Source organism: Emys orbicularis, chromosome 1 (assembly GCF_028017835.1).
Source record: "Emys orbicularis isolate rEmyOrb1 chromosome 1, rEmyOrb1.hap1, whole genome shotgun sequence".
In the NCBI taxonomy this organism is placed as follows: domain Eukaryota; kingdom Metazoa; phylum Chordata; order Testudines; family Emydidae; genus Emys; species Emys orbicularis.
The window spans coordinates 245,256,047-245,281,185 of record NC_088683.1 but is presented as its reverse complement, the minus strand read 5'-3'; the positions used below and the strand labels follow the sequence as shown (position 1 = coordinate 245,281,185).

The 25,139-nt window shown below is 41.5% G+C and overlaps 1 protein-coding gene across 1 annotated transcript in view; it reads right to left on the bottom strand.

Moving 5' to 3' along the window:
• Window positions 1-25,139, bottom strand: part of OCA2 (OCA2 melanosomal transmembrane protein) — a 297,856-nt gene that overhangs the window by 150,265 nt on the left and 122,452 nt on the right. Inside the window, exons 13-14 of the mRNA XM_065423234.1 lie at window positions 12,332-12,470; window positions 434-566 (exon numbers count right to left, since the gene is read on the bottom strand). Coding sequence (XP_065279306.1) covers window positions 434-566; window positions 12,332-12,470 — 272 coding nt within the window. The remainder of the gene's footprint in view (window positions 1-433; window positions 567-12,331; window positions 12,471-25,139) is intronic.

Genomic DNA, 25,139 nt, shown 5'->3' with positions numbered 1-25,139 from the left:
GTCACACCTCCTACAACCATAATGACCCAAACGAAAAACAAAACACACAACAATGATTTTTAAATTGCTGATAAGTCTATTTCAATTACGCCTCTCAGCACAATGAAAAATGCTTCATTAGGTTCAGGTGATGTAATCAGCATAATGTTTATTTACTGTGGTGGAAATTTCATATAATTTGCTGCACACCTTCAGTATGTACATAAATCTTAACAAATAACTAAAAGCAGTAGTGTCAGGAAAATCATTACTTGCAAAATAAAAAACAACCAAAACCAAACTATTAGTAAAATACTAACATTCAGAGATAGAATGAGGCTGTGTGGACCAATCTGTTTTCATACACACAACCTTATGGTACACGGCATTCATTTAATTTTAAACATTATCCAACTCAATGGGTATAAAAATATGATTTCATGCTCTAACTCACCAACAATCTCACTTGGCTCCTTGTTGTAAAGTTTTTTGTTCCAGTAAAGGAGTCTGAGGAAAGGAAAGGAGACCAGAAGAACAAGACAAATTCCAACAAACATATGTCCTGTAAATGCTGCAAAATCCAATCCCTAGGAGTAAAAATGCAATTATAAATTACAGATCAGTTATTTTCCTACATTACCTGAAAAAGTATTTGTCATTATGTACTTTACAATTCAGTGATTATATACACGTAACAAAGTAGGCAATAGGTAATTTCCAAGCATAGCATATTTTGTGCTTCCCCAGTCTCAGGGAAATTATTATTAAATAAATTTCATTCCAACCAAACCAACTCAAAAATATTCCATTAAATTTCAGTGTATCAAAATAGTTCTTATATATTTACACACTAATTACCAGCTCCTGGCTCCACTGATGACAATATGAGTTTTTGCATCCATTTTACTCAAACCAAGACCTGTCCCAAATTCTACAATATGCTATTACAGCAAAAACATTCTCTAGCAATTAGAACACATTTTGCAATATTTTTTCTTCAATTTAGTATTTATTTGAGTTCCTTTATACTTCCTGTATGACGGAGGCTTGGAACAGGGTCAAAAGCAGAATTCAAATATATAATGTAATGTTCGATATTTGGGGTGGAATTTTCCAAAGTGCTTAGTGTTGATCTAGCTCTGCTCCCATTAAAGTCAAAGGTAAAACTCCATTGACTTAAATGGAAGGAGAGTTGAGCCAATGCAGTGTGCTTTTGAAAACCTCACCCATTATTTCTTACCAAAAAAAATTCAAGTTTTGTCCCCTATTTATATTATATTGCTTTAATTTTAATAAAGGCCCTAATGACAAAGAGTTTCAACTCTAGATATTAGAGATATATTGATATCAAGGTTCCCTCCAGTATCCACAACAAGAGTTCTCTCAACAGGGAATCTCCACAAAGCCAGATTTGGGAGGAAGTTTTTTTTAATATTATTTATTAAGGCACTGGACTACCACGCAAGAGATCTGGGTTCAATTCCCGTCTCTCCCACAGACTTGCTGTGTGAAGTCATTTAATCTTTCTGTGCCTCAGCCTCAGTTAAAGCATCTTGCTGCTGTTGTAATGCAAATAATACATAGTAATAACATTTCCATGCAGAATCAGGGGCTGTTTACATCCTGAATTTTAAGACAGCTTGGACTTGCAACCTGAAATACACACGGTTAGGCTGCACCATACTCCCTATTGAGAGCATCTATGTGGAAAGCTCTCAGTTCGAGTATATATGATGTGGAAACATCCAGAGCAAACAAGACAGAGGCCCTCCCACGCAACCCCTTCCATCTTTTCAGAACAGATTGTATAAGTCAATCCTGTAAAGCTCATAAAGGCTGGTCTGGATACTTAGCAGGCATCAAATTAAGTTTCAAAGCTGAAGGAGAGAACATTATGAAGGAATCAATCTACAAACTTTTAAGAGATCTACCAAGAGTCATGTGAGCAAACAAAGACTTACAGGGCCAGATTTTTCAACATCCGCTCACAAAAACAGACATATTGTCCTGCATATATTTACATAATTACAGACATTTTGCATGAAAATGGGCCTAACTACCCAAATGTTTGCATAAGGGCCTCTTTCTTTAAAGATATGGACCACAAAAGAAGACAGAAAATGCTGCCACGTGAACCATGATTCAAGAGATATGAAGAAGCAGTAATTGGTTCTACACAGTCTAATCTAGAAGGTTTGCAGGTTTCCTATATAATCTGAAGAGATCCAGGAGTATGACTGGGATTGAATTGTATGCACTTTGATGCTGCACAAACCAATAATCCTCATTCCCAGGATAATACAATGACTGGGACACAGTTGCATGAGGAGTAAAACAGGAGAGATGATCAGAATATACCTAACCAAGAGCTACTGGAATAAGTCCAATTCTTTCAGTTTTCAACAGACTCTCAGAATGTAATGCACTTGAGACTTTTCATAGCACTGACAGCAATTTATCTATCTCAGTGCAAAGAAAGACAGCACTTTGGTGGATCCTGTTGATAGGAGTTCTCGAAAGAGATAGAGTTAAAGGCACTTACATTATTTGCTACTTTTAAAATGAAAAGGAGAAAGGGGGACCTAAAACGCACAGAAAACACCTTTATTTCTGATGATTGGATTAGACCAGAGTCATGTGTTATGGGAACATGGCAAAGATAAAGAATATGGTACCTCAGAGACCAGGCCTTAGACTTTGATTTACAAAGTTTCTTACATCTCTAGGTTTTGGATGTCTGCACCAGTGCTGAAAAGTTTTATCATCAATTGTAACAATGCAGAAACTTCTCAACAGAAAAACACAGTACAAGAAATACCTTTATATGAAACCCTCAAAATTAAATTCTTATGTGAAAAAGAAAAGCATAGCAATCAGGAAAAAAAAATAAAATGCTGAAGTTGATAAGCAGCTCTCAAGTTTGATTGACAGCTGAAAGAAATTGAACTGAGATGGGGCTGTGCATACAGATACTTATTTTGAAGGGACAGTGTCAATTTATACTCTTTGAAATTCAAGACTAGGCACAGGGCACAAGAGTTGACACACAAAAGTCTCAGAAGTAAGGATTTGTGCACAACATCAGCAGAGGAAAATTATTTGCATCTTCTTGGTATTCCATCACAGCTGCTACTCAAGCTGCGCAGAGTGTTTCAGTAATTGGGCTGAATTTCGGGGTTTTGTTCAGCTCCAAAACTTTCTCCTATCAACCCTGCTTATTCTTTAAATCTTTTGAGAAGAGGACAGGCAATTCAACACCCAGCCCCACTGGCTAGTTTCCTTTGCTATCTTCTTCATACTTTGCGTAAAGTCTGATGCTCCAAGCTCCCTTCGACACTGTGGACACTTTTCAGGACTGGGTGTGCAGCAGCCATACCAAGTAATATCAGAAAAAACAAGCAAGATTAAATTTAGCAAGATTTGCCCAGCAGTCAACTGACATTCTCTGAATTTCTTAGGAAGAAGAATACTACCTCCTCCCTGAAGATATAAGCAGAAGGAAGATGGGTGTGGAGGAATTGCAGGCAACAAAACTCTATGTTAGGGTGTAATCTAAGAACATCCCAATGCCAGAGAAAAAGGGACTCCCTGAGATCTAGTAGAGATTTTCAGCTGGCCTGATCAGTTCAGTGTATTCATTAATGTCAAACTTGATCTGATGTGTGTCAGGTAAGGCCGTGGTCTAGGGCCCGTGGTGGGGCCACAAGCTAGTTTCAGGTGGTCTGCCAAGCAGGGCCGGTATTAGACTTGCTGAGGCCCAGGGCAGAAAGACAAAGCCCCACCGCATGGGGCTGAAGCCCATGGCCCTGAGCCCTGCCACCCAGGGCTGTCGCTGAAGTCTGAGCAACTTAGCTTTGCAGGACCCCCTATGGTGGAGGGACCCGGGAAACTGCCCTGATCACTACTCCCCAACACTGGCCCTAGCTTTTATATGCAGAAAAACAGTTGTTGTGGCACAGGTGGGCCATGGAGATTTTAAATAGCATGTTGGGGGGGTCTCAGAAAGAAAAAGGTTGAGAACCCCTGAGGTAAGGTATCATTGAAAAAGTAATAACACACTGATTATTAATATTCTTGTGTGTTATATGTACAGTAAAAGCCCATGGGATCGTACAAATGTGAAGGATGTGTGGGACTAAAATGTGTTTACCAGACAAGTCCGTGGAGTGAGTAAACAGATTTCTCCCAGACAAAGGATGAGTTGACACTTCCAGACAGGTGTCATTGGAGTCTATTGGCAATCACATGTCAAGTGGCCATTCATTTGCATTGGAGGGGACAGGAACAGATCAATTTGCATTATAGCAGACACCCGTGGAGGAAGAAAGCAGCATGGGGCTTCCTTCACCACCAGACTCCCGGTCTCCTCTCTCACAGCTTGAATGAACTTCATTTTGTGCGGTAACCTCCAGAAGAATCCATTTAAAAAGTTCACTGGACTATGAAAGAGAGGGGCAAAGAACCCCAAGTTATCTTTCACCTAAGATGACAAAGGAAACTTGCGAAGAGATCCTGGCCAGAGAGAGGGGTGGTCAGTCATCTTGCTGGAAGAAGTGTGTGGTAAGAATCTTACCTGATACCTAGACAATAGCTTGTTAAAGTCGTAGCATTAGAAAACATTTTGAGTATTATTTGTTTGTAATCGTTTCAGTCTTTATCCCTTATACTTGATTTCACTTAAAACCTATGTCATTGTAATTAAATAAACTTGTTTAATCTAAAGCAACCCAGTGCTGTGTTTGAATTGAAGTGACTGTTTACTTCAGTTACACTAATAAGCTGTGCATTTTGCCTCTTTAGAGGAGCAAACAAGTTTAGTATTCCTCTGAATGTTCCAGGAAAGGGCTGGACATTGCAGGGCACACGGTTTGGGGAAAAATTGGGACTGGGGGTATATTGAGGTCATTTCACCAGGTATAATCAAAGCTAATTGAAACCAGGGAGTGACTGTGTTGCTACAGGAGGCAAACTGCTGATGTCAGAGTGCTCGATGAGGGTTGCACAGCATACAGACAGAGAGTGCATGCTTGTTGCTGACTGTGAGCAGTCCAGGCTCCCACAGGGGAGCTGCAGCAACAGAGCACTTAAAGCACTTGGGACTACAGGGCAAGTGATAACAACCCTTCATTGGTCTGGATTTCACCTCAGAACACAACATAGGAGTAATGCATTGTTGCACTGCCCCTGGAGCAACCCAAGGAGGGGACTGTGATATAGGGAGTCACAATCTCCCACTAAATCCCTCTGCTGCTCTGTGGAGGGAATATGTTGCACTAGGGGTTTACTCGCTGCAACCCAAGATGGTAGCATAGCTGCACCCATGGGTGCAAAAGGGGGTAGTTTCAAGGCTCCACCCACTCCCCATCACCTCCTCATCCCTCTGCATGGGAAGGGGATGTAGCATCCCTACGGAGCCTGTATCCTCTACCAGTCACATACCTTGCACATCATGTCCCCTTTCTCCCCTGCACTTCTATATAGCCAGGGCCACCATTCAGACCACTTACTCATCTAAATAATTATATTGGGCATACAAGTCAGTGAAAAATTATCTTCTAACTTTTTTATTATTTATATCTCTGAACACAGTTTAAATGGTTAATGTGTCTACTGCACACTGCAAAGTTTCCATGAATTTTCATAAATATTATTCTCACACAATTGGCTCAAATAGCTTGACTTGCACAATAGAGACTAGAAATAATTTTTATCTAAGAGGTTTCAGTATGTCAGACAAATGCTATGTGGTGCTGAAAATATCCTTAACTTGGGGCCTTACTGATTCTGTGAAATAGCCCAACCTTTCCAGATTGCAAAGGCATCCTTAAGGCTTTGTTTTAGGGTGATTACAGCTTACAGGTTCTATTGTCTGCAACTCCAAAACTGAAAGCAGATGGGCATCTGTTCTTGTATTTAAGCACAAATTTCTACAAATGTTTCTATTTCATAGTGAGATACAGGAACACGCTATTTTCCTGAAATAATATATCACTATCTTCATGTTATCTGACATGTTTTCTTCTCACTGCTTATGGAGGTGTGAAATTACTTCTTTGCACATAAAACTTTCTGAGAAAAAGTCTTCAGTTTTAAGGCAGAGAGAGAAAATTACACTTAAATATGACAATCCAAGACTTAAGCCTTGGACCAGTGCCAAAACAGCACTGCTGGCCTGGGTATTGTTTTATGGTCTAATGTCTTCTGAATGACCAAGAGCAGAAATAATTGCAAGATATCACTGAAAATTTAGTTTGTTTTTTTCCTTACATAAGGAGCAACCAAATACTGTGCTTTCACTGAGAATGGCCTTTATTTTATATTTCAAGAGCAACAAGAAACAACCAAAATAAAGTCTCCATGGCCATGCCTAAGAGGCCGTGATCAAACAAGTGTCATCTAACACATTTAAACCACTAGTGTGTTCCTGTTTAATACCTTTAATGGACCTAAAATTGACTACAACCAGCTAGTACATTTTCAAAGTTATTAACCATGTCTACACATTTAACCCTGTCTACAAAATACGTTAGCTACACGGATTGCAGAAGGTAACATTCATTTTCTGTTGCTAGCGAGTCATATGATATTGGACCTAAAACACACAGTTCTGAATACCATCTTACCTTCCTCTACTTCCCTCTTTGTAACTGGTACTTCCATCCTGGACTAATTTTAACAGTCACTAACTCAATAACTGCTAGTGTTCGAAGAACCCGTGCCGCCTGCCATACGGCAGCATGGAATCCCCTCTTTCTTATAGTGTTAACAATTAATCTCTACATGACCATAAATTTAGGAAAAAATATTGACTACTAAACCAGGCTTGACTTGAACTGCAAAATATAAGTTAATAACCAGAATAATCTGATTTTAAAGTCTTGGTGTCAAATATTTTTGCTGTGTCATTGAATATTAACAACATAAAACTACTTCAAAACCTAAAAAAAGGCTGTTGCTTGTAGCTCTGCTTTGGATCTCTCTCCCATCTAACTCAGAGAGACTGAATTCTACACTGATCCTGGCATGAGAAGAAGTTCCTGTTCCCATGTGCAAAAGGAGCGACAATGACTGAACAAATTTAAGTGAAGAAAATATTTAAATTAGACAATGATGAAGATCCATAGCTTCTCCTGAACGCGAGAGAAGAAATAGCTTATGACATCATGTAGCACGGCAGGCACTCACTGCCGCGGCGCCTCCTGCTGGTTATCCGGGAATTAGCTCGGTTCCAGCCTTGGCGCGCCTCCTGCTGGCCGGTGTTTTCCTACTAGTGCATGCTTTCTCCTGATCTCCACCACTTATAGCACTTCAGGCCCTACATCCCTCCCGGACCCTGGTGCCCCTTACCTTAGGGTGCTGCCCCACAGCAGTGTCCCCAACACTCTGGGTCTCCCCTCCCTAGGGAACCCCAAACCCTTAAGCCCACCTCACCTCAGTGACCCACTGCCAGTCCTCATCTAGCCCCTTCCCTCAGGGGCAAACTGCAGTCTGAAGTGGCCACTCATCATCGGCAAGGGGGTTTGGACCAATTGCCTTTCCAGCCCCAGCTGCCTCCCTAGTACCTTCCCTGGCCTTTGGCAAGGCCTCAACCTGGGGACCCACCAGGCCAAAGCTCCTCAGCTCTCCCTGCCCTTCCCCAGCCCTACTCTGCCTCAGGTACCCTGCTTGCTCTCCCAGGCAGCCTAGTCTTCTCTGCTCCTCAAATAGAGCTAGAGTGTTCTATCACTCCCTGAGCCTGCCCTTTTATCAGGGTCAGCTGGACCCTAATTGGGTGTGGCCACACATGTGGCTGTTTACCCAACCAGCCTTCCTTGGCTGCTTTTAATCTCTTCCTAACGGGAGCAGGGTGACCGCCCCACTACGCATCAGCACTAAGCAGCATGGCGTTCACACAATCACTCCGATTTTTCTGAGAAGAAACCACGGCAAAGGTGCAAATAAGGGAAAGATCCTACGTTTTATAAAGCAATTGGAAGTTTTATAGAACTATTATACAATAACTCAGCAAAAACATTCCTCTGAATTAGGTGGCCACCTTAATTTATGGTCCACTATTTTACAATCTGTATTGCTTAAAATACTTTTACAGTCTAATACAAAGTATTTTCTTTTGAGCTTCAGTCATAAATGCTGCAAGTTTACAAGTAAGTTTTATTTATAGACCACAAATGCTAACTTTATCATAACCTATAACCAATAAATGCATCACAGTAAATGATATCTTTTGAATCCAAAGAATGACAATTTTGTGATGACCCTACACCTATACATTTTGTATAATAAAGTTATGCATCGTTATGAAAGTTCTATAGTCTCAAATACTACTACAGTGATGAGTACACCATAACAGACAAACTAGATAAAAATGAACTGAGTTTTTTTAAAGTATTAAAAATGTTCTGTTTTCTAGAACTAATTTAATAATGTTATCCTATTTTTGGTCACAAAACAAGAAAGATTTGCTATATGGCCATAACAAGGGATCTCATCATATATTTAATAAATTGATAAACTCATTAGGAGATGCTGAGAATTTTTGTTGCCCAACCTTTCCTTAAGGCCTCTGTTTACTGTGTGTGTCCTCCACTCCCACATATACATAGGATCAGACCCTCTATTCCCTTGCTCCTTGTGTAGTCATTCACACCTGTGCAGAGTGAGTTCAAAATGCTACCAAATCAGAATTCTAGTGTTTTATGCCCACTTTGAAATGGCTGCACAAGGCAATGGATTCAGCCCTAGAAAAGGGGAAATTTTTTGTGCTGGATCCTCTCCCTTCCATTCTTTTTCACTTTAATTCTCTCTCCTGTTAACATCCTGCATCAAAGAAGCAAGTTAGTGCGCAGCAAGCCGGCGTGTAAATCTACATCACTCCAGCGTGCCACTCACTAACTCTCTGTGTGAACCCTGCTGCTGAGCACTAACAGTTCCCTAGTGCACACTGACCTACAGCAGTATGGAAAGCACCCGAGGGAACAATTAGGGCCCAGCAGCAGGGTCCACATGGACAGTTAGTGCAAGGCATGCTGGAGTACCTTGCACTCCACCCTGCTGTGCACTAACTCTTCGTACAGATATGCCCTTACTGGCATAGCCAGGAATCTAACTCACAAGTGTCTGGCCCTATGCTTAATCTATTAAACTGCTCTGCTTCCTGCTACATCCACAAACTTTAAGCTACAAACACACGTGATGATCCTTGTGCAGCAAATCACTTAGACATGTAATTTTAAGAATGTGAGCAGCTCCACTGAAATCAACCGCAGTTCAGAACGAGCCTGTATTTTTACAGCCAAAGTGGCAAGGAGGATTCTGAGAGTTTCTCACTTTCATGCACCATTTGCACAAATATAAAATAAAAACTTAGCCATAAACATCTCAGCGGTTTCCTAACCGATCTCCACATGAGAGAAAAAAGTGATGATTGCAAAGCTGTAATATTGTTACTGTTTAGACAGTATCAAGAATATGCTGGGGGTACTTGTGTAAGCTCTCTGTGGATTGGACAATAGAGGCATTAATCATTCCCTCAGAAGTGACTCAAAGGGAAACGCAAAACTGGTAGAGGAATTTCATTGAAAATATCAAGGAGAAAAATTCAGAAGTCTCTACAGTGACAACACTCAGTCCATGCTACTGATAACAGAGGAAGGAGGGGCTGTTTGGAAAATATAGAAATAAAATATTAATTTTAAAAGTTTCAGTAACATTACATGAAAGTGGCTTAACTTACTATGTTTGGGGTTTTTTTATATTAAAATACTTATTAAAAGATAACACATTTAATTGGTACAAATATAGTATGCAAGTTCTAAACTTTTTAGGCAGATTCTTGGGCTTTATCCTATACACCTGACTCACATAAGTAATTATGACTGCTGAGTGCAGTTTTAGTAAAGACAACTAGACTAAAAAAGGCATAAGGATTACTCCCATAAGGCTTTGCAGGATTTCCCTCATTAATTTACTCTAAGTATTAATTTCATTAATATGATATAGATTTAAAAACAATCCAAAAAGTGAAAGTATTTGAATGGTTTTTCAATATTTTTGTTTAAGCTGGAGTCATAAATGCAGAATTTGCTAAGATATCACATACAGTAGGCATTTAGAAACCTGGGTCTTTCTAAATTTATCAAAATACTATCCAAAAAAGAATACAACATTATTGTCCTTGAATTTGGTTGCTTAAATGTTTTCCTCAGTTATAATGTTAAACTTTTATAGACTTTCTGAATATTAGAGAAAATGCAGTTCATGACAGATACAAATTACTCTCATCTATAGTAGATGGCCTGAATAATTGCACATGTGTAGTTTAATGACCACAATCACCACCCAATGAATACCAGGAACATCACAGGCTCTCTGAAGTTATCTGACTAGACTGTGATTTTCTACTAATACATTTCAGATGTTTTTGAAGGTAAACTTCATCTATTAAATACTATGGCTTTGAAAGATGTTTCTCAAAATGTACATTGTTATTCCCCTGAAGAACAATCCAGTTAATTAGAACAGACCTTATTGGTATAGCAACATGGACATAATTGATAATTAAGAGCTATACACAACCAATTTAAAGTTAGAGCTTTATATAACAATTCCCTCTCTACTCTGCAAAGTTTATTTTGACACTGTAAGCAGTATACTATGTGGTATTTCTTTATTTATGTTTGCAAAGTTATTCTGGATTTAGAAGGCTTGGCCACAGAAAAGAGTATCATGTACACATTTTAGAGTTTTTGTACCAAATAAACTATGGGCTAGAGAGTGCCGGTTACTGTAGGCAGAACCACTCCATCCCAGAGGGAGCTCTGGAAGGGACAGTTCCTTTCATATTGTTTAGAATCCCTCTCTGAGCTCCCTATTGCTCTGGCCCTGTGATGATGTAGGAGTCTGCATGGGTGGGGTGGGGTGGTTGTTAATGACATTCATAGTATCTGCATCCAGGGATATGGCTCTACACTACTCCATGGAGGGCTTGGGTATGCCAAGGGGGCTAGCCTAGAGCCATATCCCATGGATGCAGACATTATGAATGTCATTAACAACCAATCCACCCACGCAGACTCCTACATCATCACAGGGCTAGAGCCAATGGGGGCCTCAGCCACTGAAGAGAACACCCTCATCCTATTGTTTCAAAACACCAAGGTCCTGAGAGAGAGAGAGAGAGAGAGAGAGAGATTGTGAGTGCACTGAGGATACACCAGTCTCCCCACCTCCCAAAAGACTATAGTAATCAGAGTGAGCAGAGAGGTAATCTCTCCCCATCCAAAGAGGAAGGAGAGAGAGTTAGAAAAGAGCATGATGAAGTGGGGCTAAGGAGCTGTGACTCCCCACTTACGAAACAAATGTGGGAGGTCAAAGGGACTTCTCCTTCTCAACAAAGGGAGCTATAATGGGAGGTGTAGAAGAGCCACATGACTCTCCGCTCTTCCCAAAATCTGAGAACAGGGGCTCTACACACCCTCAAAGGAAGGAAAAGGCATCTGCGTTCAACGGGAAGCTGTGAATAAAGAAGTTCCAAGATCAGATGCCTGGAGCTCCTACTGTGCAGTACATCATAGATCATATTACTTTTCTCATTGACCTCAATTAGCCAGCAAAATGAAACTTATATTCTTAATACTGGAGCTTCGGGTAGGAAGTTAAAACCTCTCAAGCCATTGCACTCTGGGTAGGGGCTAGCAGCAAGCTGAGGCCTATGCTGGGAGGGGGGGGGTCACCTGTTCTCTGTGTCTCCAATAAAACTACACAATAATTGACAACACCTGAGGTTTGCAATTCTGTGCCAGATCCCACACTTGACAAAGCAGTCTCATAGTTTGCATTATCCAACAGCAGAGCTGACTGAAATATAGTAACGCTTCTTTTGTGACAAGTTTCAAAAATTTCAAAATCACTTTTGTTCTATAGGGTTGTTTTGTTTACTTGAGATTTTGGGGGGAAATCTTCACTAAAAACCCAAGCAATTTCAATTCTCCTGCTCCCCATTTTCTCACCTGCCTCTGCCCTTTTTTCCCCGTCCTTCCTTTTTCCATTTTGCCCCTGAAAAGGGGGGTGGGGTAAAAAAATATCCCCAAAATGGTGGGCGAGTTCCTTTTTGGATTACATCAAAAATGTGGAGGGGACAAAATTGTTTCTGAAATAAGGCCATTGTTCAACACATTTCTGGTTTGAAAAATTTCACCCAGCTCTACCCAATAGCACTAACGATAAAATAGCTGAAGAGAATAGGTGCATTTTTCCCCCTATATGGATCTCTGTGGGAAGAAAAGATCTAAACTACTGAATAAACCCACATCTGTACCTATTTTTAGGTAACACAATGGATTACAATACATACCGCCTTCCTCACTTCCTGTTTTGAAACAATAATCACATTTGGTGGATCCCCGACAGCTGTGGCAGCCCCTCCAATGTTTGTGAAGATAACTTCTGCAATCAGCACATGTCTAGGATCAAGATTAAGTACCTCACATAACCTGCGGTATACATAAGAAAATGAAATCAGCTCCTTAACCTTTGATTAAATTGCCTCTAACCTTAAATGATTTATAAAAGTTAGCACTTGTGTCAGAAACTTCAAACTGTTGAACAAAGGTTAAAACTTGGCCTTTCATAATTAATACTTACATTTTACAATATACTGTAATGGCTACTGCATTCAAAATACATATTTTAAAAACAATATTAAAAGTAGCAAATCATTACGACAGTTGAATTATAGTTAAAGTTACATGAGCCTTTCCATTTTAACAACCCTTCACCGTGGTATATAACTTTCTAACACATTTACCTTTCAGGCTAGAATTTACCAAGTTTGGTCTCTGCCCATACTTTTTTTTTTTTTAAGGTTGAGCAGTAGCATTTCAACAATTTTTTAGGACAAGGAGCGTAGAAAATACACTTGCCACATTATTAAAAAAATTCATGCATTTTTTTAACTTCACTATCAGCAGAACAGTTGACTATAGGTATTAAACAATTTGTAAAGAAATAGCCCTCAGTGAGAAGTAGTATCTCAGAACACTAGAATGAGTTTATCAAGTTATGGTCCATTAAAAATCATGCTGTGCATACACAGTACATTTTGCACAGTCTGTTCACTAAAGTTCTTATTCAGGAAAACCCTTAAACACGTGCTTGACTTTAAGCATGTGCTAAGCCATTTCGTGCTTAAAGTTAAGCATACGTCTAAGAGCATAACTGACCAGAGATGGACTTGCATGTGCTTAAATGCTTTCCTGAATCAAAGTCTTAGGCCCCAATTCAGCAAAGCACTTAAGTACAGCAACACTGCATCTGGGAGGTGTGATTCCCCGCACAGGTGGGCAGACTCATGCCAGCTCAGCTTGAGGTAGTACTCTAAAAATAACAGGGTGGACTTGTGGCACTGGTGCCATCTCAGGCTAGCCACCCAAGTCCACCCAATCCTATGGGTCTAAGCTTGAGCCACCACCCGTACTGCAACACCCATGCTGTTATTTTTAGCCTTGTAGCTCAAGCTGAGCTACCACAAATCTGTTCACCTGAGCTCAGACTCACACCTCCCAGATTCATTGTAGACATACATTTGATTTCAAAGGCATTTAAGCACATGCTTACGTGATTTGTTGAATAGGGATGGACTTAAGCATGTGTTCAAAGCTGTTTGTGTTTAAGTGAATCACAGATTTTAAGACCATTATAATCATCTAGTCTGATCTCCTGCATGTACAAGCACAGAATTGTGACTGTGCCCATAAGCTGCAGTATCTTTTTTAGAAAGACCTCCTACCTTGATGCAAAGACTTCAAATGACAGAGAATGGATCACATGAGATAAGTTGTTCCAATGGTGAACTAGAGGAAGAGAGGAAGGATGGGCAAGATGGTGCTAGCCTGGGACTTTGGAGACTGGGTTCAGTTACCTGCTCTACCTCAGACTTCCCATGTGACCATCGGCAAGTGACTTAATCTCTCTGTGCCTCTGTTCTCCATCTTTAAAATGGGGATAATAGTACTTCCCTCCCTCATAAGCAATCTAAGTGCTTAAAAGAGCTGGAATTAACCTTAGTGTTAAAAATTTGTGCCTGGGGGACACCAAAGGGCACTGTGACCAAAGTGGATGCAGGTTGCTTGAGCTCTGAAGCACCCATGGGGTATCCCAAAACATCATCCCCTAACACCTCTCTCTCCCACCCCCATCCAACCTCAAGGAATATTGTGCCTGACTACTGAAACCCACAAGATGCCCTCTAGCTCTGCATCTTCCTCTCCACATCCAAAAAGACAGAGGAAATCTGCCTCCCCCACTTTTACAAACAAAATGGTGCCTGAGCCCGAACACAGCTGCTGGCTTGTACTACAACAGGTGGCTGCAGATACTGTTGAAATTAAATCTACAGTTTCCACCCTACAGATCAACATGACTGAGATTCAGAGTGCATGCTCCATCAGCTTGATGGGAGAAGCTGAACACAGAACTTCTGAAGTGGAAGATGATTTCAAAGAAGAACGACCAGTAATTACAGGTTCTGAAGAACTGTAATGATATCAAGCCTATTAAGACCAAGCTAATTGATCTGGAAAGCCACTCACAATGATGTAACATCAGGATTGTGGGTATCCCTGAGGTAACCTAGAAAGGTAAACCCTCTGAATTTGTCCCTAAACTGCTAAGTTGTTGGATCTGCCAGTAGAATTTTTGTTTTGATATAGAATGAGCACACCGGGCCCTCACCCCCAAGCCAGCTCCAGAAGATTGGCCTAGAACATTGATTGTGAAGTTCTAGAAGTTAACCACTAAGGAGCTTATATTGCAGAAATCCAGATCAAAAAAGGAGATGTTATGGGGAGAACCAGCAATTAAAATACTGCTCTTTCAAGATTATGTCCATGATGTGGTTGCAGTGAGGGCAGCTGTTAACCAAGTGAAACAATTGGCTAGGCAAATGGCCTTGAAGTATATTATTAAATACCTGGCAACACTCCATATTAAGAATGGCAAGAAGATAGTATCATTCAGTTCCCCTCAAAAGGCAGAAAAATATCTCAAAAAAATCTACAGACTCCTCTGTCACAAGAAGCGACATGTATGCCAGGATCTGATCTTATGGAATTTATGTATTGCTCGCTCAGATCTGATATGACTGTTCTAAACAAGTGGATGGGTGCTAGTTGATACTGATATGTTAGTCCTCTTCTTTTTTTCTCTCTCTCTCTCATTGAGGTTGAAGGATTAAAGGGTTATCATCAATTTACTTCCACTGGCCCCCGCTGCCTCCCCCAGCCTCCCATGCCCACTTCAGCTCCCCAGGCTCCACTGCCTTTCTCTCTCTCCACTGCCCCAACTGATTCCCTGAGCAATTTTGCACACCCAGGCAGGCTGGTCCAGACACATACTCATGGGAAAGGCGCATCAATGTACTATCTATTATTTGATTAGTAATTATGTATATATCATTGCTTTATTAGATGGTGCTTCCTTATTGACTAATGTATCAAGGTTTTATTGGTAATATAGGTGATTACTATAGTTGTAATGTTTGGGGTCCCAGGAGCTGTGAGCATATCCAAATTTCACCTGATCCAGTCACCCCACACTGTCAAATGTATATTTTAGACTGTTTAAACAGATTCTCCTTTTTTATTGTAAGGTACTTACATGTATTTCTCTCTCCACTCTATTTTCCATTTTGTTTTTTCACTTATTTAATTCCGCTTTCTGCCTTCTTCCCGTTACCCTCCCATGCTGGGAATTTTCTTCCCTTTCCTGTAGAATGTGTACTGGGAAGTGACATGTACAGTGAATATGTACTGGATTATGTAACTTTTGCAGCTTAGATAAGCAAGAACTGTATGCTTCTCAAGAGAATGTGCAATTCCTCATTTTTCACACTGTGACTTTATATTTTATCTGGTATATTTTAGCAATGATGGCTCCTATAATTAAATGTGTCTCCTGGAAGATAAAGCGTTTTAATAACCCTATTACAAGAAAAACTATATATTCAATGCTTAAAAAAAGAGAATGTTGACATTGCTATGCTCCAGAAGACACATCTGACAGAACTTGAAGCTTGTAAACAAAATAAAGATTGGGTTGGCCTTTCAATTTCTAGTTTCTTTAATTCTAAACTGAGGGGCATTGCTATACTAATATATAAAAAGTTGCATGTTAATATTCTAAGTGCAAGGTTTGAGAGTAAGGACAGATTTACTGCCCTCAAGGCTGAAATAGGGAATTCTATAATCATTTTAGCCAATTTCTACAGGCCAAACCAGAATAATCCCAATTTTTTTCATAAACTTTTTATAAGTATAAATGACATGGGTCACCATCCTATTGTTGTTGCTGGCAGAGGTGAAAGTAAGCCACTACGGCTTTTCCGGCGGTGATTTAAAGGGCCCGGGGCTCCCCGCAGCGGCTGGAGCCCCAGGCCCTTTAAATCGCCTCCGGAGCCCTGCAGCCGCTACCCCAGCTCTAGCCCGAGCCCTGCCGCCCTGGGGTAGCAGCAGCAGGGCTCCCGCGGTGATATAAAGGGCCTGGAGCTCCGCAGCGGCCGGAGTCCCAGGGCCTTTAAATCTTGAAAGGCCACGCCTCTTCCTGTTGAGGCCACACCTCTTCCCGTTGAGGCCATGCCCCACTCAGGACTCTGGTGTACTGGTAAGTCCTTTAAACTACTTTCACCCCTGGTAGCTGGGGACATTAACAAAACTCTAGATCCAGTCCTTGTTAAATAATCTTCATCTACATACAAAAACATGAATACTCATGAGGTACTTCATATATACATGGCTGATTTAGGCTTACAAAATGTATGTAGATTGAGTAATCCTATGGCCAGAGTATTTTTTTTCTGCAGTTCATTCAACATATTCAGGATTGGGCTATTTCTTAGGCTAGGTCTACACTACCCGCCTGAATCGGCGGGTAGAAATCGACCTCTCGGGGATCGAATTATTGTGTCTCGTCGGGACGCGACAATCGACCCCCGAATCGACGCTCTTACTCCACCAGCGGAGGTGGGAGTAAGCGCCGTCGACGGGAAGCCGTGGAGGTCGATTTTGCCGCCGTCCTTACAGCGGGGTAAGTCGGCTGCGATACGTCGAATTCAGCTACGCTATTTGCGTAGCTGAATTTGCGTATCTTAAATCGACACCCCCCCCCCCATAGTGAAGACCTGCCCTTAGTGTCACAAGACTCGATCAATTCTGTCACTGACTGTGGCATTGGTACTACTGTTATATCTGACTATGCTCCTATACATATATCTTTTAGGGCCCCAGGGTATGCACCTCCAACTAAAACGTGGAAATTACATACCTCTCTGCTGTTCGATACATCATCTGTTAACTCTATCCAGAAGGAGTTAGAACTCTGTTTTAAAAAATGCTCCCACTACTTCATCAGGGAAGCCTTTAGGCAAATGGTAATTGCTGATAGTTGGAGGGAACACAATGGCGGGGACCCCCCCTCGCCATCACAGCCACAGTCAACTTCCGGGTGACTGCCAAGATACCCTTCAGCAACACCCTTTTGACCACGGCACTCTGGGCAGTCGCCCACCCTTAAGTCCAGCCCTGCCAGGTTCGGCCTTGGGGGAAATGGTGCCCTGGGTGAACTTGTATTTTGGAGCCCTGGCCTCTGTTGCCTCCCCCAGCCCCCCACCCATCACCCCTGCACCCCGATGCCTCCCCTGAACCCCCAATCTCCACTGGTCCCCGCTGCCTTCCCTGGCCCCCCCAATCACCCCTGGCCCCCCACTGCCTCCCCACCCACCCCCATCACTCCTGGCCCCTGCTGCCTCCCCCAGCCTCCCACGCCCATTTCAGCTCCCCTGCCTCTCTCTCCATTGCCCCCAACTGATTCCCTGAGCTCTTTTGCACACCCCAAGCAGGCTAGTCCAGACATATATTCAAGCAGGTAACTGTAGCTGCCAGCAGGGAAGGAATGAGACTCAGCAGGCTTCCCCGCACCCTCTCAGGTGGAGATCTGCACTGCCAGCCCAGTCTCACTTCCCTGCTCTGGGCACCACCTCTGCTCAGCGGGATCACTCGCTGCTGGTGCCTTTCCCAGGCATGTCCCTTCAGCCGTGCTCAGCCCGGCAGAAATCTGGGGGGCATGTGACCCTGTGTGCCCCCCCACACACACATCGCCTGTGCTTTAAAGCCTTCATTAGAGGCTGTATCATCTCTCATGCCATCTTTAAAACAAAATGGAGAGAACACAGTTTATACTCTGGTGAAGGAAATTAAGGCCTTGGCTATATGCTATGCTTCCTGCCTCCTCCCCAGAGAAACTCAGAATCTTCATCAATCTAAGATATGAAATCAACAAGCTTCTGTCCCAACAGGCTGAGTTTGCCTTAGTCTGTCTGAAGCAAAGCTACTGGGAATCTATTGAGAGAGATGGCAAGCTGCTGCATGCAGACTTAAGCAAAAGACTAACAGAAATAAGATTGCTGCTGTTCACAATAGTAGTAACAAATTATATACAGTACATTCCGATATTAATAAACAGTGTAAACAGTTTTATTCAAAACTATTTTTAGCTGAAGAGCAGATCAGTAAAGATGCCCTAGATAACTGTTTTATTGGATTGTCTCTGCCACCGCTCTCTGACTTGCAGAAGGAACTATTAGATGCTCCCCTAGAAATCATGGAACTGACTCAGGCTATAAAAGAAATGAAGGTTGGAAAGACTCCTGGTGCAGATCAGATCTCGACTGAATTTCACAAAAAGTTCTCTGAAACTTTAATACCTATATTTTTGAATATGTTAAATGAGACCAAGAAAGAGCAAACTCTCCTGCCTACTCTAAGAGAAGCTGTAATTTCAGTTATTCCTAAACCTGGGAAAGACCTTGAACTATGTAGTAATTACAGGCCAATTTCTTTAATCAATTGTGACACTCAGATCTTAGCTAAAGCTCTTGCTAAGCTATTGGACAAAGTTCCCTCACACATAAATCAGGTGGGCTTCCTTCATAATAGACATAGCTCAGATAATTTGCACCAACTGATTGATATTATTGCCACTTTGAGAGATTCTGAGGAACCCTTAGCTGTCATTTCTTCAAATGCCAAAAAGGCTTTGGACCGCATAGCCTGCGATTATCTTTTGCATGTGTTAGCAAAATTTGGGTTTGATAAAGAATGTATTGCTTGGATTAAGGTTTTATACTCTTACCCAACTTCTAGAGTAGTTACCAATGGTATTATTTCCACCCCATTTCCATTTCAGAGAGGTATGAGCAGGGCAGGCTCTAGGGTTTTTGTCGCCCCAAGCAAAAAAATTTTTGGCTGCCCCCCACCCCAGCCCTGGGCTCCCCCTGCACCCCCTGCCACCCCAGCGCTGGGCTCTCCCCCCCGCCCCACCCCTGCTGCCCCAGAGCTGGGTTCTCCCTCCCACCCGCACCCCCTGCCGCCCCAACCGTTGGGCTCTCCCCCCCCACCCCACCCACTCTATGTGGATGATGTATTTATATCTAAGCCCAAGGTTACCATTCCTAACCTACTAACCACTATTAATAAAGTTGGACTCCTCTCAGGATATAAAATTAACTGGGGGTAAATCAGAAATTTTAGGAATTAACAAATATGCCCACAAAGGCCTTTTCTCAAATTGGGACTTTCAATGGCAATCCTTTTACATGAAATATTTAGGAATACTGATTCCCAAAGATATTCAGGACATCCAATAATTAAGCAATCAATTTGCAGACACCTAGAAGATAATAAGGTGATAAGTAACAGACAGCATAGATTTGTCAAAAACAAATCATGTCAAACCAACCTATTAGCTTTCTTTGACAGGGTAACAAGCCTTGTGGAGAAGGGTGAAACAGTAGATGTTGTATAGCTTGACTTTAGTAAGGCTTTTGATACTGAACAAACTTGGGAAATACAACCTAGATTTAGCAACTATAAGGTGGGTGCATAACTTGTTGGAAAACCATTCCCAGAGAGTAGTTCTCAGCGGTTCACAGTCAAGCTGGAAGGGCAGATCAAGTGGAGTTCCACAGGGATCAGTTCTGGGTCTGGTTCTGTTCAATATCTTCATCAATTACTTAATGACATAAAGAGTACACTTATAAAGTTTGTGCATGATACCAAGCTGAGAGGCTTTGCAAGTGCTTTTGAGGATAGGATTAAAATTCAAAATGATCTGGACAAACTGGAGAAATTGTATAAAATAAATAGGATGACATTCAATAAGGACAAATGCAAATTACTCCACATAGGAAGGAACAATCATACAAATGGGAAATGACTGCATAGGAAGGAGTACTGCAGAAAAGCATCTGGGGGGTAATAGTGGATCACAAGCTAAATATGAGTGAACAGTGTACCACTGTTGCCAAAAAAAAAAGCAAACATCATTCTGTGATTTATTAGCAGGACTGTTATAAACAAGACACGAGAAGTAATTCTTCCGCTGTACTCCACGCTGGTTAGGCCTCAACTGGAGTATTGTGTCCAGTTCTGGGTGCCACACTTCAAGAAAGATCTGGACAAATTGGAGAAAGTCCAGAGGAGAGCAAAAAAAAAATGATTAAGGATCTAGAAAGCATGACCTATGAGGGGAAGATTGGATTTATTTAGTCTGGAGAAGAGAAGACTGAGAGGGGACATGATAACAGTTTTCAAGTACATAAAATGTTGTTACAAGGAGGGGGGAGAAAAATTGTTCTCCTTAACCTCTGAGGATAGGACAAGAAGCAATGGTCCTAAATTGCAGCAAGGGAAGTTTAAGTTGGACATTAGGAAAAACTTCCTAGCTATCAGGGTGGTTAAGCACTGGAATAAATTGCCTAGGGAGGTTATGCAATCTCAATCATTGGAGACTGTTAAGAGCAGGGTAGATAAACATCTGTCCGGGATGGTTTAGACAATACTTAGACCTGCCAGGAGTGCAGGGGACTGGACTAGACGACCTCTCAAGGTCCCTTCCAGTCCTACAATTCTATGATTCTATCCCTAAGATAAATATAGAACCAATTATTGCCCAAATGGCTAACATTTTGCAGAGGTGGAGTTTGTTAACCCTTAGTTTATGGGGTAAAACTAATATATGGAAAATGAATGTCCTTCCCAGAATTTTGTATGTCCTGAAGGGTCTCCCTATTTCTATTCTTTAAACTTATTTTAAGATATTCAATAATGTTTTCAGAACACTTCTTTGGGGTGTTAGCATATAGGCTTGTTTGTCAGCCTGAGACAGAATTTTGGGTTTGACTTTTTATTACTCGTATCTTATAGTAATATGTGTGAAGGACAACGATGCTGTGTGTTGCATTTCCCACCACCAGATGGGGCTTTTAGTACAATGGGAAGAGATAAGGGATGAAGCTAAAAGTGTTACAGCGTATGGGGGGAGTGTAATATATGAGCGCACACTTAAAGACTGCCTCAACTCCTTATCTCAAAGCAAGGTCAGGCAACCAGTCGGGAGGGGCAAGGGGAGTGTGTGTGGGGAGGTAAAACACTAAAAGACCAGAGAAATGCCTGCCCCTGACCGGAGCACAACCTCATTCCTTACCCCTCCCATGGGGTACAAAAGGGGTGAGATGAAGACCCCGACTCACGACCCTCCAGAACCATCAGTTATAAGGGGTGTGACTAGGGGAGTGCATTGCAGGTATATTTGGGCCTGCTAAGAGGAAGGAGTGGGAATGGGAGTGGGAATGGGGGACCAGGAATAGGGGAATGAGGAACAGGGAAACAGGCAAGGTTCTGCAGTGTCAGAGCTGGGAAGGGGGACATAGGGTAAATGCTCTGTGGCATTAGAGCTGGAAACAGAACACTGGAAAGAGGGAGCTCCATCGGTGTGCGGAGCTAGAGGATTCTATTGGCGTATAGAACTGTAGTTGGGGGAGGGGAAGGGGAAAACTCTATCGGTGTATAGAGATAAGCCCAACTGGTGTGAAGGGCTTCGGAATATGCTTGCTTGGAACTAAAGCCCAATAAACATTGCATTGCCTGCACTTCGGACTTCCGGTCTTCTGCTTTCCATCTGCATGACAAGAGCCAGGGAAGGGGGTGAAGGGAAAGCCTCTAATATGGGGCACAGGTAAGAAACCTACACAGGTGAACAAATTACAGTTCCCCCTGTCTCTGGGAGGATTTCATTTTACCAATTTGTTATTTATTATTTAGATTACAATAGAGCCCACAAACTCCAACAATATGGACTGCAACCTCATTTTATCTATCTAAGGTACTTCTATGGGCCTGCATTACTCTAGTATCTGTGTACTTCATAATCTTTAAAGAATTTATCCTTGACACCCCTGTGACAAAGGGAAGTGCTATTATCCCCATTTTACAGATGGGGAACTGAGGCACAGCGAGACTAAGTGATTTCCGTAAGGCAACAGAGGAAAGCTCTGGCAGAATAGAGAATTTAACGAAGGTCTCCTGACTCACCCTAGTCCTAACCACTGGATCATCCTTCCTCTCTAGGTCCTGTACAGACACACAGAATGTTACAGTCCCTGTCCCAAAGGGTTTACAAACTAAAAAGACAAAGACTAACTACAGGTAAAGGAAAGATATGCAATACTTCCTTATCATCTGCTTTGCACCCAAATGTGGCTGTGGTGCTGGTTGCAAAGAAAATATACAGCACATGGCTGCCAACTAACACCACATGACCCAGCTTAATGCAACCAGGAAGGAGAACAATGGGGAGAAAGCCTCCCTGAACCCTTCTGTTAACACTCTCTGCACCACTCTGTCTCTGCCACAGGGTCTGAGTAACCAATACCCACTCCTAAACCCATCAGGTCAAGGAGGCAATTAAGTGAGTGGAGCCTTGGCTCCTTCTCTCCCTTCCCCCCGACCCCCCACCAAAAAAAACCCATACTGACCAGTGGAGATGAGCCTGCGCGAAGTGGGGAAATAAGCTGTATTCTATAAATGGCTACAATAAATTCCTCCCCCTGTAAGCAAAATGGGAACAGAGGAGAAATTGAGCTTCAGTCAAAATTCCTTCCCAGGGCTTCTCCTGAGATTGGGTGGCAGTGCAGCTACACACTGCCCTTAGACAGAACTGGGTTTATGACTCAATCTAACCCTATGTTATTAAAATGTATATTTCAGAGAGCGAAAAGAACTTCTCATGTAAAAACCTAAGTTAAAACAGATGTTATCACAATGAAAATAGTGTCCATTTAAAAGCATAAAAATATTTCAACTTGTTGAACTCCTTACCTGAGGAGGTTGTGAAGGCTAGGACTATAACAGCGTTTAAAAGAGAACTGGATAAATTCATGGAGGTTAAGTCCATTAATGGCTATTAGCCAGGATGGGTAAGGAATGGTGTCCCTAGCCTCTGTTTGTCAGAGAATGGAGATGGATGGCAGGAGAGAGATCACTTGATCATTGCCTGTTAGGTCCACTCCCTTTGGGGCACCTGGCATTGGCCACTGTCGGTAAACAGGATACTGGGCTAGATGGACCTTTGGTCTGACCCGGTATGGCCGTTCTTATGTTCTATATTATCCATTTACACTTAATCTAAGGCTTGGTCCACACTGGGGCGGGGGATCGATGTAGGAAACGCAACTTCAGCTACGAGAATAGCGTAGCTGAAGTCGACGTTTCCTAGATCGAACTAAGTTTACTTACTGCGGGTCCACGCAGCGCAGGCAAGCTCCCCCGTCGACAGCGCTTCCTCCTCTCGGTGAGCAGGAGTTCCGCAGTCGACGAGGGAGCGCTTCTGGGATCGATTTATCGCGTCCAGATGAGACGCGATAAATCGATCCCAGAAGATCAATCTCTACCCACCGAATCAGGCGGGTAGTGTGGACCTAGCCTAAGACTCCAGGGAAAAAAATGTACAGTAAAAAGTTACATTGTATTATTTGAGCAATAGTATGAGATTATGTAATTAAAGACTGCATTGAAATGCAGTTGCACAAGTCATTCCTTGACTTCTGAGTGCATAACTGTACAACTTTAATGATCCTTTACTATTTTTTCTTGATGGGGCATAGATAAACTTTGCAAAAAAAATGCTTGCTGTAGTCTATAAAAGGAAGCTGTGAAGGATAGTTAAAATGTGTTTACCTGAACTGTAGGATTAAACCGTTATAGTTCACTTATCCAAGATTTTCAATTTCCCATATAAACAGGCAATTTTGTAGAACATTGCAAATCATAAAGTGTCTTGACATTCAAAATATGTTTTAAAATAAGTTATAGCTAAAGAAGGTTTCTTAAATTATTTCTAAAAACAATTTACCACAAAATATGACAAGAACAGAACATCATATTTTATGCCTCACTGATAAAAAGTCTGACTCCTCATTGTCATGGAATCAGTAGACTTTTCTGTTAGCTTCATCTCCATGATAATAACAGTGTAAAATAGCACTGGGAAATTATAGGTAAGGACTAAGGAGAACAACAACAGGATAAAAAGAATGACCTCTAGCATGACATTTTCAGAAATATACACATACATAATAACCTTATATTTTTAGAATAACCATTAGAGTAGAAATTATTGTGATTTTGCTAGTTTAGAAGTACACCTAATAGCAATTCAAATAAAAGATTCTTTCATATGCTGATGTTACCCTACTTCCAGTGTTACAGAATTGTTAGTATAAAACAGAATAAATGCTACAGTAGTATTGCATGTAAACAGTGTTTCAGAATGTAGACTTTTAGGATTTCAATCCATTACCAATTACATTTTATTTAATTCCAAATATTCTGCAACATAATTGGCGACGCTTGTTTAACCATCTAATTTTTACCTACTGTTAGTGATAAAAATATTGTTTGAGTAAAAGTGATGTGATCTGTTTAAAATATAATCATACAGCAAACAAATTGAGCTTTCATTCACCAGCTGTTTCCCAGCCTATAATAAATTCCACTTGCAAAATAGACCTTTCCTGCTGTAAACTACATTTTAATGGGCCATATATCTTCATACAATTCTATACACGTAAATATGATAAGGACTGCAAGTGTTACATCACCCGATGCCATATTTAAAACCATCTTCCCCACCCCAGTTTTTTTTTTTTAAACTAAACTGGATTAACTGGATTTACCAGGTTGAATGTAGGTTAAATTCAGGCCAAAGCGTGATTTATAATCACATGAACTAAATGTAATTACAAATCACATGCAGTTTCCAGAAAGCTGCTG